Here is a 13,624-nt window from a genome sequence, read left to right as displayed (position 1 = left end):
AACCTACCATGGATTCACGCATCTACAAAGATAAACTAACTGAAATAATTAATGCAGTTTTACGTGATTTTCAACAAATTATTTATAAGAAAACTATGCATTTACGTGCTTTAAAAAATATGCATAGCAGACCAAAAAACTTGACTGACTGGAAGATATACGTCATAAATAAATAAAATTTATGAGAAATTCCTATCATAACTAAATAAAGCACCATTTAATTGTGAGAAGGACTTCGAAGGACCTAGGCCCTAGGTAAATTGAAGTAGTGAGTCTGAGAAGTGAATGACGCTAAACCCTGATGAAGTGAACTGTAATGTTTACAAAACTTCGGCATGGTTCGTGGTTTTGCATACGATTGAATCGTGAAACACCTAATTTTGATTAGAATGAATTATTGGGAAACCATTAAATCTATTTATAAAGCTTTATTTTACGTTCTTTTCACCCATTGAAATCCTACTGAGCAATATGACAGCAATATATGTGGCTGTTGCTCCCTCTACACCCTGCGTTCAATTTTCAGAACTGCGCGATCGCCATCTGTGTCGGTCGGCTAACTATTTCTATACTCCTCACACATTTCGACCCTTCGGTCGATGCATGAGTACGGCACTTGAGCCTATTTTTGGTCGCATTGGAATCCACAATATTCTTTCTTAATACTCTGTTGGTTCGCCCGTATTGTGGCTTGAAAGAATTTGTAAATAGAAGCACCACGAACGTACTTTTTAAACTTTTCAATATTAATTTTTCTTTTAAAAATAAAGCCAAGGTGCTCAACCAACATTCTTTTTTTTACCAACCACAAATATCATGGTATTTAATTTAGTTTGAAATTTGTTTACATTTTCTAATCTAGCTTAAGGTTTGCAGCATCTTATTAATTTTATTTTAGAATCCAATCAGAAACCGAACCCGTAAGCCTGAAGTTTTCACTTTTCCAGGGTTAGTGTAACTTCTCTTAGGATTATTCGATTGGACTCTTATCATACTGTTTTCGAAATGTCTCTTCATGTGCTTCAAGACTATCATAATAATTTTGTAATTATCATTTTTTTTAAATTGATTTAAATAAAAACATACTTAACATTTTTTCTTTAGAAAAAATAGCTTCTATACAGTCTTTAAAGTTAGTTATATCACCGGCAGGGAGCCCCCTATAAAGCTTTGCTGGCGCTCAAAATATAAAGCCTATTATGCCACACCCTTAACCATCGCTGTCATCAGTTGACCCCAGACCTCTTAATGAAGTCCAGTATACCAATTACCGACAGCATTGTAGCTTCCTCAGGTTCCATGAAGTGGGATCCAAGGTTTTGGTGCTTAAGCCTAGCTAACGCCGGGCATGGGCATTATACATGAAATGACGTTTCATCATCTATGTCACACACACTGCACTCTGTGGAGAGGTTATACCCCATTTTGTGCTTATGGTAGTTCAAGTGGTTATGCCCAGTGAGCATCTGAACCACTATGCTTACGTCTTTCTTTGCCAATCTCAGGCTTTCCCTGGCTCTGTCCATTCTGCACGTATAGCTCAGGATGGATTTCGCCAGTCGGCAACCCTGAACCTACTCTCAGTATTCTCGCTGCTTTGTGCGGATTCGGCTTTTGATGACAAGACCGATGCAGCAAGACGCTAGTCCCAGTATCGGTTCCAGACCCATGTATTCACTTGCCACACCGCATCTTGCCAGCTGGTTCGCTTTTACGATGTCCTTGATCCCTATGTGGCTAGGGACCCATATGAGAGCCACTTTACTTTTTTCTGCAAGTTGTTTTTGTGCTTTTTTGCATTTCCAAACCAGTTCTAATGTTGTATCTGGTTTTCCCACTAAAGTTTGTGTCGTTTGGCTGTCCGAACAGATCGTAATCTGAAACATGTTATAATTAGATAATATAAGTAAATAAAAATAGTATATTACATAGCAATGAAATGAGTACCGTCTTCTTATGGTGAGGGAGAGTCCCAATAAATTACACGAGCCATGAAGACGTCTCGCCTTTATAGCATGTATTATATCCTTTTTCCATTTTGAGATACACAAAATGAAAAGCGAGTTCTGCTGGTGGGGGATTAAATGTAATCTCTGTGTTCGAGTCGGCGAATCAAGCGCATGTAAAGGCAATAAGAAGGAAAAGTGGCACCTAAACATTCTTACACCTTATGAGACTTACATTTTCGAAAATTTTGAATGATTTTTGGATGGCGAATACAATATTAAACAAACAAAAAAAAACAAAGCTGCCGCAGCTGTCACTTCACATATCGCGAGCTTCCACCAATTTGTATTTTTTGCTGTGCGACCGCGCATGCGCCTCCATTTTGTATCTAGTATATACTCGGAGATACTTTTGATATTAATTAATCGAGGTTCGGTTAGAAAAAGTCGGATAGTGATTATGAAAATGCAGACTAGTATCTCTGATTGGAATAAATCGTACGAATTTTAGACTCTTACATAAAAAAAGTACAGTAGGGTAAGGGGGGCAGCGCCAACCAGTTAACAGCCAATGATTTTCTTCAAGTTAAAAAGATGTTGAATTGATCCATTTTTTTCCCATTTCGAGTTCTACATTATTTTATATCTTATTTCTATAAGTATTACTCCCATGAAAAAAAGCAATGATTATGCAATTCAGTTATTTATAAAAATACCGACTGGATTGATAATAACAATATTTAATACATGGACATAGGAAACACGGGACTGGACATGCCATCCTAACTTGGGCGAGCGGGGTTGAATCCACGCGAGGGGGGAGAATTCCATGAGTGGGGAGAGCCGCCATCTTACGATGCGCCATTTGATTATGCGCACGAGCATTTTTGCCGACAAACTGTGCATGAAATTATAAACATGTGGGAACTGCCAAGTTTGTCGCGGGACATCAAAAAGTGGCGGACATTCCCCCTCATTGCATCACCCCGAAATGGCATGCCTAGTCCCTTGTTTCCTATGTCCATGATTTAATAGTTTCTTCCATGTAGCCCACAAGATAAGTGGCTGTTCTACATTGCCGATCAATTATAGACGAAACTTGTGACACGTGTATAACCTAAGAACTTGTAAATATTATTTTCGTCGGGCCTGCCCCCGGCCAGGTCTAACTTATGTATGACATTTTATATATTTTGGACTTGAATTACATCTAATTATTATAGTTAGATTCTGTGATATTGTTTTATCTATCAAAATATCAAATTTTTATACTGCAGTATTGTCATTAAAGTTAACGTAAATTTTCAAGATCTGAAATTGTTAAATAATACCAATGCTATAAGGAAAATCACCTTTGCCCTACTGGTTGACGCTGTATTAAATTTTTTAATGGATTCGAATAACGATAATTAGTATAGGGCTTTGAAAGGAGTTAAACAGAATGTTGCACAATTCGTTACAAACGCCTTGCAATCTTTCTAAACCACTATACGAAAAATGGGGGTCACGTGATGTTGTATTTCACGCTAGCGCATGGCAAAAGAAATTCAGAGAAAAGTGTATGAACGTTGACTATTATATGGACTTTTAATTTATATGTGTTACGCTTGCATGGTCGCTCGCTCGCTGCAGTGGGTTTGCTTACGAAGATTAAACAAATACCTATACGCATATATAAACCTATCTCATATCTATAAATCGCACGCATTACGGTGTGACTCGTGATTCTTTCGGTCCTTATCAAAAAATGTCAAAAATTTCAGGTGCCTCAAACTTAATTAACTATTTCACACACACACACTTATTAATTGAAAATACATGTAAATATTTGAGAACCTTTAAAATGCTGTTACATTGTTGAATGAAAAAGTGTAATTTCTAATTTTTCATTTTTGTTATGCATAACTAAATTATTTTTTTTTAAACCCACACACGAGAGAATCATCGTTTGGATAAATTGTTCGTTTTTTTCAATACATTAAATATATGTACAGTGAATTTTTGAATCTTAAAAAAAAGTTGTCTACAAAATGATTAAAATGCGCTCAATTTTTGAATTTGTATCCTAAATGGCTGGCTAAAATATACCAAAGGCCAAGCCAAGTTGTAAACTCTTTCGAAATTTATCATGCTATCAAACTAAAAATCTACAGACTAACAGACAGACGAAATAATTTTAAAAATATATTTTTCTGTATTAAGCAACATTTCTGGAGTTTAAGCTTTTTTTATTTTATAAAATGTGAAAGTCATTATTAGCTCATTTGAGAAAGAATCGTGGAAATTTATAATTATGATCGGTATATTCGCTAGATGTTTTGTATGTTAAAAGATATATTAAGAAATATTATTCTTAGAATTATCTCAGGGCGTCTATTTAAATTCTCTAAAAAAAGTTTCCTGAGAATTCTAGGTTGTTTCCAGGTATCTATAGATTTTCCTAAGGTATAATTTTCTTCAATAATGAGCCACTGAAGTATGAAATATCACATTCTTCAAAGAATTTCTGATCCTACATCCCTTTTAAAGTATGACATAATACTCGAAAAAAACCTTCCTTTATCTATATGTGAATGGTTAAATGGTAGTTAACTCATTTTATTAAAAGTGGTAAAAAATAGGAATAAATGAAGCGTGGTACAAAAAAGTATATTTTCAAAAATATCTGCCCTACAAATTGTTCCTTTTGGTGTTAACAGCGAAAATAAAAACATAAGCAATTTTTTGCGAATCATGAGCTAAGGAGATACCTAAATTTATTTTTTAATTCTGCTAGTATACCATAAAGTGGAAATTTTACATGAAATGAAACAATTTTTAGGGAAATAAGGATATTTTTAGACCACTGTAATAAGTAACGAAAAATGCCTTTAAGATATTGAAATCTAACCTACTTGAGCCTACGAGGAAAATTAGCTTCCTCACTTTTTGTTATAAATTGTTTTTTGCTATTTGAATAGTTGCTTAAAATTCGGAGCATATTCAACATATTCATATTTTCAGTAAAATATATTTAGCAAGAAATTCTGTTCGAACTTCCTGAAAATTGTGCAATTATATCAGACAAAAATTTTGAACATTTCACTTCAAAATCAAAATGAAAAAAATATTGATTAATTGTTCATTATTTCAAGTCATTAGAATAAAATAATAAAAACAGCAATGTGAAACTGCAAAATTCTGAATTTTCAACTCAATTTTAAATTCTCAATATTTTACTTACTCCTAGAGCAGACGTAGAACGTAATTAATTGTTTCATCAGGTACCACGACTTTTCTAGTGCCTAAGTTTTGAAGGAAATAATCCTATAACAACATTTTTCATCAAATAACACTAGCTATTATTTATTGAATTTTATCTTCCCAATAATCTATATTTGGAGCTTTGTTAACTTATCATTTGTGAATTGAACGGGAAATGACCAGGAATTTTTTGAAACCGGAAAAAGCCGAGAAGTGAGTATGATAGTAAATTGATTTATTTACAAGGATTTTCACAAATTTTTAGAAGAACCATTTATCAAATCACTTGGAATATCTCAAATATCATATCTATAATTCAATTAAAAATAAATTTGATTTCACCTTTTTTTTTTAATTTTGAGTTTAGTTTTTAACTGTTTTAATTACTACATCATTTATTTTACAACGCTTAATTCAAAAATCTTCTACTTTACAATTTTTCACTTTATGTCGACATTTTTAAACGTAAATTTTTAATTGAAAGAATTTAAAAATAAAACAATATAAATTAATGGATGGTTTTTAAAACTAAACTAAATTTCGAGTTTTGAAAATTGTACAATAATTATTTTAGAATATGATTCTAAATCGGTTTTAAATTAAACAATTGACAGATTTTGACGTTGACAATTCAACCTTTTCAATACGAAAACCTTAATAATTAAGCAAATTGAAATGTCTGATTCACACTTTATAAACTAACTTTAATGTGAAAATAACTTAAAATTAATATATTCATTGATTACACGTTGTTATTTTAATTACAATCCTATTCAAATATTCTTTCAGTCTAAAATATTAAATTTTTAATTTATTCAGTTTGAAAAATTTTAATTAAAAAATGTCTGAATGAGCAATTATACATGAAATATTCAAAAGTAAACAATTTTTTACTGAACTGTTTCAAATAGAAAGCCTTGAATAGTAAAACATTCAGAATGCAACATTTAAACTTTCAACGTTATAATGTTTTATGGAGTTTGAAGAGATACAGTTTTTTTCATTGGAAGAAACCATTTTGTCAAGATTTTCATTGTATTTGAAGAAAGAATGTTTTTTTCGTCTTTTTCTGTATTAGAAGAGGATAATTAAAAAATATATTTTGTTATTGATTCGGAGGAGAGGAAGAGTTGGGTTTCGATATTTTCTGAATTTAAAAGACGGATTTTTTTATTGTTACTGTTGTTATAGAACTGGAAGGAAGGTAATTCGTTTTTTAAAGTTTTTCTGAATAGAAAGAGGCACTAATTTTTGGATATAGTTGAATGATATCTTTGATGTTTTTCTTTAAGATATTGTTTTTTAATGGACCTAACTATAACAGTAAAGACGATTGTTTAATTGACATTAGGGTCGATCGTATTTATTTGTTTTGTGTTCTTTAATTAATTTAAAAGGTAATAATTTTTTTTTAAATTTTAATTAGATTTTTTATCTTTTAAACCGGACTGACTCACTGGATTAATCAGTAAGGCTATGTGAAGCCGCTTTACCTTATACATTTTAATTTATCTAAATTCATTGCAATCTATATTTAAAAAAAAAACGTTTTTTATAACGTTTTTATTGAGTTGGAAGAGGGACATGTTTCATTCCTTCACATTTTTATTAATGTGCGTTGAAATTGAGGATTAGTTTTAACTTAGAGAATTTAAGACGATAGCGCGAATTCATATTTTTCACCAGAGATCCTTAAACCATTCAATTTATCAAAGTGTCAAGGTTAATTTTTGAAGTTTAATTGCGCTAAATTGAAATTTTTCAATTGAAAGGTGCTAAAAGCTTCTATTTTATATGTGCATGATTGAAGAGATTTGGCGGGGAATCCCAAGTCATGAGCCATGCATAGTCGTTCAGATGGTGTGATCGTGCGAGCTCGGCTAGGGACGGAATAGCTCGGAAGCGTTCTGGCGTTTTTAGTATAGTTTTTTAGAATTCTCGCAAACCCCGGTTACAGCTATTACTAGCGGCACTCATTTTAATACACATTCTTGTTTAAGAATACTAAAATTTCATGCATTTCTTACAACTTATGTTACGTTAAATTCTTACATTTGACGATATTTTTTACAAAACTTGTTATTGACCATTATTAGTTTTTCTAACACACCATTTTCAAGCAGTAAATTAGACTTTTTCTAAACGTGAATACTAACTTTTGCTCACTTAAGTTTATAATAATGCACAAAGGAATACCATCATGTTAATCATTTTAATTATACATATAGAATTAATCAAATATTGATGTTGAAAGTCTCTCCGTTTAATGTTGGACATCGTATCCTAACACCGCTGTTTTTTTGCGAAATCTAACTTTATATATTCAGGTCCATGTATGCGGCTTGAAAAGAGAAAATTTAGGTTCAATTTGCAAGCAGTAGAACACACTCATTTTGTGTGCAACTACATATGAATTATTTTTAAATAGTTAAATGTGAGCTGAAAGGCAAGTTGGGCCTAACAGTATTTGTTCCCGGGCAACGCGTAAGTTGAACTATGGTCCCCTTGAGCGTAAAAATGTCAATTTAACCATTATATTATTTTCATACAATTTTTTCTTCTACATAACTTCAAAGAGTGTAAAAAGCTATATTTTAAAAAAGAAAAAATTTAAAAGTGTGTTGTTTTTCTTCAAAAAATAAATATTTATTGTTAAAAATCATATTGAAGAAAGAATGGTTATGGTAGTCCTTAAGTACATAAAAAACTCTTTCCAAAACAGTATACTAAAAATGAAATTGGATAATCCTAAAAGAAGTTAGACTAACGTGAATGTGAAAAAGCACCTGAAAAAGTGATAATTTCAGGTCCCTGCATATTGAGACGCGGTCGATAAATGACCTATGGTTTCGTGAATTAATATGGGTCCACTAGGACTATAATTTCCCTAAGTTTCCACTGATAAAAAGATACAGTAATTTGAGGTGCGAACATTTCGATTGGTTCTACGAATATTAGGCAATTTTTCCGTTACTGTTTGGAAAGCGTCTATCTTCTTATTACAAGTAGTGTATCTTGCCGCTACGGATAAGAATTAGGCTAATTTCATTTTGTAAGAAATTTAGTAGACACGTAGAAGTGTTAAAAGAAACAAAAATCTTGATCAATTTCTTGTTTTGAAAGTTATAGGAGCCTACGTTACAGTAGACGCTATAATACATAATACCGGAGTTTTTAATTCGTAGGAAACGTTCCGACCAATAATAGGTTATTTATTCCTCGTGAAAACTTATCTATATGAAGTTAGACTAGTTCTTAACTGTAGCGGAAGGATAGACTACTGCTTATTCGTAATGGGATGATAGTCGCTTAATTAACGGTAACGGAACAATAGTTGAATATTCGTAGAACTTATCGACTTGACGTATTCAGTCCCATGTTACTATCTAGGATTAAATTGTGATGTTATAGTTATTTTATTTCAGTATGTTCGCTTTTTTTTTTAATTAATTTAATTAAAAAGAGAATTTTAGAAAGTGTGTCTGTGTTTTACATTATCATACATTTTATTATCACAGTTTTGATTGGCTGATAATTTTGAAAGTCTGACAATATATTAACATTATGTCCAAGGTAGACATGTAAGTTATGGAAATGAAATATGAGAATATATATTCTACATATTTTCAGATTTAAAAAAGTACCAGATAACCAAAACCTTGATAATAAAATCTAAAATAATGTACAACCAAGGCACACTCCCGTGCAGAAATTGCCCAACTTATTCTCGAGTTCCGATCTGGACTCGATCGGATTTTCCACATGTGGCCCCAAGGGGGCAGATGATGTGGATCGCGTCAGAACCACGTCGGGTCGGGTTAGGTTAGACAATATTAAGTCAACTTTTCTGTGATCGTCGTGATATTGTTTTTCTTTCATATAACTTAAAATGCCAAAAGCAAATAGTAGATTGCGAGTTCGGAATTACAGAATTGTTGGTAAGATTTCTTATATGCGCCTTGAAGGCAAAGGTAAGCTATAATTCGCTAGAATCAATATCACAATTCATTTTTAGCTTCTGAAGATTTCCAGCGATGTATTTGAGAAAGCGTCGTCATTTTGAGCGCATTTACTATTTATATGAATAAAAAAATGTTTTCCAGCTTTTTAGAATTATCTGTTTTGTTGCTGATATTCTGAAAATAGAGATTACCTTATAGGCTTATACCAAATGTATGAATTTCCGAATTTGTTACATTATAAATGAAATGCTTTTTATATTTTCTCGAATATCACCTCACTTTTTAAATCTCACTCCACGTGCCCCATGTGCATTAGTCAAACAAAAATCATTTAATTGAAAAATTAAAGTTTTGTCAAATGAAAAGTTGAAAAAATCTTAATATAAAATCTATTGAAATTTTACTAATTATAGAAATAAAAAATTAAGGGGGCCATATCTGGGCCTGATCGGGTTCACATTTTGCATGCTCAGATCTGGGCCCGGTCCGGTAAGGCGTTTCACTTACTGTCTGCCACTAGACAGATTACCCTATCGGGCCCACATTTTTTCCGATTAGGGCCCGACCGACGCCACACCAAAATTTCTGCACAGGCTTTCTAAACTTCTCTTTCTCATTACATTAATTAAGAACAAATGTGAGCATGCTGAAATAAAATAATAAAGACTCCAGCGACAATTAAAATTGTATGTTGAGAAGTCAGTCGTCCCTAAGCACCTTGACAGATATTTCGTTTCTACGGTCCAATGTGACGTTACGGTGGAGACGCCTCTAATACAACTGCCGCTCTTCAGGTGAAATAGTCGTGGACGCGGAAAATGTGTTCTTAAGGCCATGTGACGAGAGGGTCACGTGACCAAACCTGGTCTTCAGTTTTTCTTTCCCAACTCACGTCTAAACGAAATGAGGTATCGCTTTGGAAGTTTTGTGAAATGAAAGATGAGGTAATAAAGTCCATGTCTCTGCTTTGTTCCGGTGGAAATTTTGAGAAAAAATTTTTTTTGAAGAAAATACCAGTGGAAGTTATCTTTCCCAACTTACGTCCACACGGAATGAGATATCCCGTTCAAAGTTTGGCTCGATAAATAGAAGGCATGCAAGAATCTGTTTCTGGTCCTAAATAATTAGAATAGTGAAAAAGTTTTTTTTTTATAACTATTTTGGAGATATACCGACCGTACTTTCGTCAAACCCTGGAAGCAGTTTGCAATGTTGCGAATGGGCTATTTATGAGGTTTATATTGACCAAAGTGGGGCAAAACAACAAAAATCATAAATAAACATTTTTGTTCCTCCAACTCTTTGAAAGACCACAAAAGATCCTTTAATACTTATTAACATTTCCCGAAAAAAATTTCCGCGTTATTTAAACTTTTATTTTTCAATGTGGGTGAAAAAATATTGATCTTAGGGCTGACTTGATCAGCTATTATACTCATCACATGGCCTTAAAGGGTATTTCTTCGGATTGAGCATGTCTGATTTAAACGACTTAACGGCCGCAAAAGTTAATGCATTGGTCAATTTGAGCCAATTGGCCAATAAACCAACTTTTTTGCTCCCTTCTATTTTTATCAGCCCTTTTCTTTCCCTTGTCATATCTTTCACCTTTCAGCTCACCCCCCACCCCTCCCCTGAACAGTTTTAGCAGCTTTTGATTAACTCACTCCTCTCATACCTCCTACTAACAACCTTTTTTAGCATGTCTTTATTATACCGACTCCTAATACTCTCCTTTCCGGTTGCATCATTCATCCCTCTAACTCAATGAAAATCCATAGAAACAATTGCCAGGGCTGTTTTTTATCCATTTGGATATATTATTTTGAATAAAATAAAATATGTGCTATTCACTGCGCCTAATCTCCTCAGTACGGCTTTCTCCCATAACTCACAATTTTCTTCTCATTTCGGCCAACCCTTCCTACTCCCTTTTTTGCACCATACACCTTTTTATAATCCCTTTCGCATACCACCCTCTAATCTTTAACTTTCGGTCCCTCCACCCATTTCCACACCCTAGTATGCCAGATTCAAACCTTTCTCATACCATCTCATTATCCCTTTACATTACTGCGAAGGATTTTAAGATAAGATGAGAGGGGTTTTGCCCCTCGCCTCTTCTGCTTTACGAAAGTATTTTCTTAGTTTTTCATTTATATATTCTGATAATTACCCTTCTTTCGATCGACGTTCACAGGATCGTATGGCTCATTTGCGTATTTTGGATACGGGTTAAGGCATATGTCTACATATCCAGGTCCCCCAAGTGGATTCGGTTTAGTTTTAAAATTAGCTGGCTCCTTCTTCGTTGCTGACTTTCTTAATTCAGGACTGAAGTGAGATGGTTTTTCCCCAAAGCATCCAAACCAGTCACCTGGAGTTGAATGCTTCTTTGCACCAGATGTTGGGATGAGATGACGGCCTCTTTTCTTGTTCTTAAGCTAATAGCAAGATTAGTACAATCAATGAGACCATTAAAAAATCGTTTACAACTTGGAAACTACCCTTTGTGGCTCTATCGTATGTTACATTGTGCTATCTTGCTTTATATTGTATTTTCTTTCAAGTTATTTTACCTTGTCTTGTGTCACCTTATTTTTTAGCTCAACTTTATTCTTCTTTTTTTTATTTGACCACTTATCTCTTTTTCAAGAGTTGCGAGGTTAGAAGAAATAGAGAAGGAATAATGAATCATTTAGAAAGTCGTGTGAGCCTGAAGTTTTTTTGTTACCATTTTATGTATTTGACTAGGAACTATTCTTCTCAGCATTCTGAATATTTTTACCGTTAAGAAGCCTATAAAACTATTAAAACTTTAAATTTTATGCTCATGGTTCGAAATATAGGTGTTAAAATGAATCTGGTCAAGTGTTACCTACTTGTAAAGCGACCAGAAAATCCATACGTTAATGGATTTATATCATATCTGAATACAACAGATGTCATTCCAACCCATTTAAGTTTAGCCAGCTAATATTGAATTTATATGATAAACTGTTTGATGCATAGTGTTTTATCAGACCTCAAATTTATACAGTAAAAAACTCGTAATCTAAGCAAATTTTTTTATCTTGTCGCTTCTGGCCAAATATTTCAAATTAATGCGATTTTAATTAATCCTAGATTAATTTCACTGGAAAAAATTCTTTACAATTTGACCTCAAATAATTAAAAAAATATTGGAATATCTAGAATGATTTACTGAAACACGAAATAAAAAAAAGTTACATTTTAATTAATTTGTTCCAGTCATTATAAGTTATAATTTATTAAAAACGTATTATTTAAAAATTGTTTGTAAGATTCAGAAAAAGAATTCGTTTATCATAAAATTTTCTAAAATAATAATTTCTTAAGTTTCAAAGTTTCAACTTGAAATATAAGCTTATCTTATTTAAACGATACCATCTGTAATAATATTGGAATTTTTTATTCTTAAATCAGGTTAAACTTAAATAGACTTGAATAGAACTAAATTAAATGTGAATGATTAGAATTCAATAATTATTAAGTAGATTGACATGAACACAAAAGACCTTGAAAATTTAATTTGAATTTAGTTAAATTAGCTTTCAATTACAATGAATGGACGCGGAACTAAAGTTAAATGCGGCTAAATAAAGTGTCCCTGGCGTTCTTGTTTAGTTAACATTACATAAATTATTAAATATTAAAGTTTTTAATCAAAATCAGTCCATAAAATCAATTGAAAACTTAAATTCAGTCTGCGAATATATTCGTGCCATTGTAAGTAGCAGAAAATGTAAAAACTAATAATGTGTTAAAATCTTAATAGTTTTTAGAACCCTTGAATATGCATGAAATGTGTGGCGAAATACCTTGACTTTGGCTTCGTCACGCGAAGGTTCCGTGAGCGCTTCGCCGCGGAAAATACGTTTAAATTCTTTCTCGAATAAATCGCCTGGCTGGCCACACAACATTTGCCGCCCTTTTGCGACGCCATCTCGTAATTCGAAGGGCTTTACGTATTTGTTGAATGGACCAGGAGGTGGGTCGTCGAAAAATCCTTTGAGACACAAAATAATGGTGTTTCAAGTTGCGAGTTGACACTACGTATAAGTATTAAATATGGATTGTACTCTTTCTGATAAAGCAATTATTACCAACTCGATCAAGATCGACTTTTCCGAAGTGGCTGCCAACAGATCCTCCAATCCCCTTGTCCATTCTTAATCATCACTGATTCTTCTATCACTCTACTTGATATAAATTATATTAATCCTCTCCAACCCTCAAACATATTCCCGCATTAGGAATGACAGTTTGAAGAGAAGTTACAATATGTGTCCCAAACAATCGATATTCGATATGCGAGTATTTGTAATTTTTACAATCAACATCCGCTAAACAATTCAAAACAGTTACGCGTACCAGCGTGAACTAGATTAATCCCCAGTGCAAAAATTGTAATCTATGCAAAATTCAGTAAACGTTTCTATATGTAATGAA

The 13,624-nt window shown here is 32.9% G+C and overlaps 1 protein-coding gene across 1 annotated transcript in view; it reads right to left on the bottom strand.

Moving 5' to 3' along the window:
* The window catches only part of LOC117173265 (UPF0602 protein C4orf47 homolog), a 34,168-nt gene extending 20,761 nt beyond the window's left edge, over positions 1–13,407 (bottom strand). The window contains exons 1-3 of the mRNA XM_033361740.1: positions 13,279–13,407; positions 12,994–13,181; positions 11,328–11,595 (exon numbers count right to left, since the gene is read on the bottom strand). Of these exons, the coding sequence (XP_033217631.1) occupies positions 11,328–11,595; positions 12,994–13,181; positions 13,279–13,342 (520 nt within the window). The 5' untranslated portion in view covers positions 13,343–13,407. The remainder of the gene's footprint in view (positions 1–11,327; positions 11,596–12,993; positions 13,182–13,278) is intronic.
* Positions 13,408–13,624: the final 217 nt, after the last annotated feature.

Source organism: Belonocnema kinseyi, chromosome 1 (genome assembly GCF_010883055.1).
Source record: "Belonocnema kinseyi isolate 2016_QV_RU_SX_M_011 chromosome 1, B_treatae_v1, whole genome shotgun sequence".
In the NCBI taxonomy this organism is placed as follows: Eukaryota; Metazoa; Arthropoda; class Insecta; order Hymenoptera; family Cynipidae; genus Belonocnema; species Belonocnema kinseyi.
This window is presented reverse-complemented; position numbering and strand designations above follow the sequence as displayed.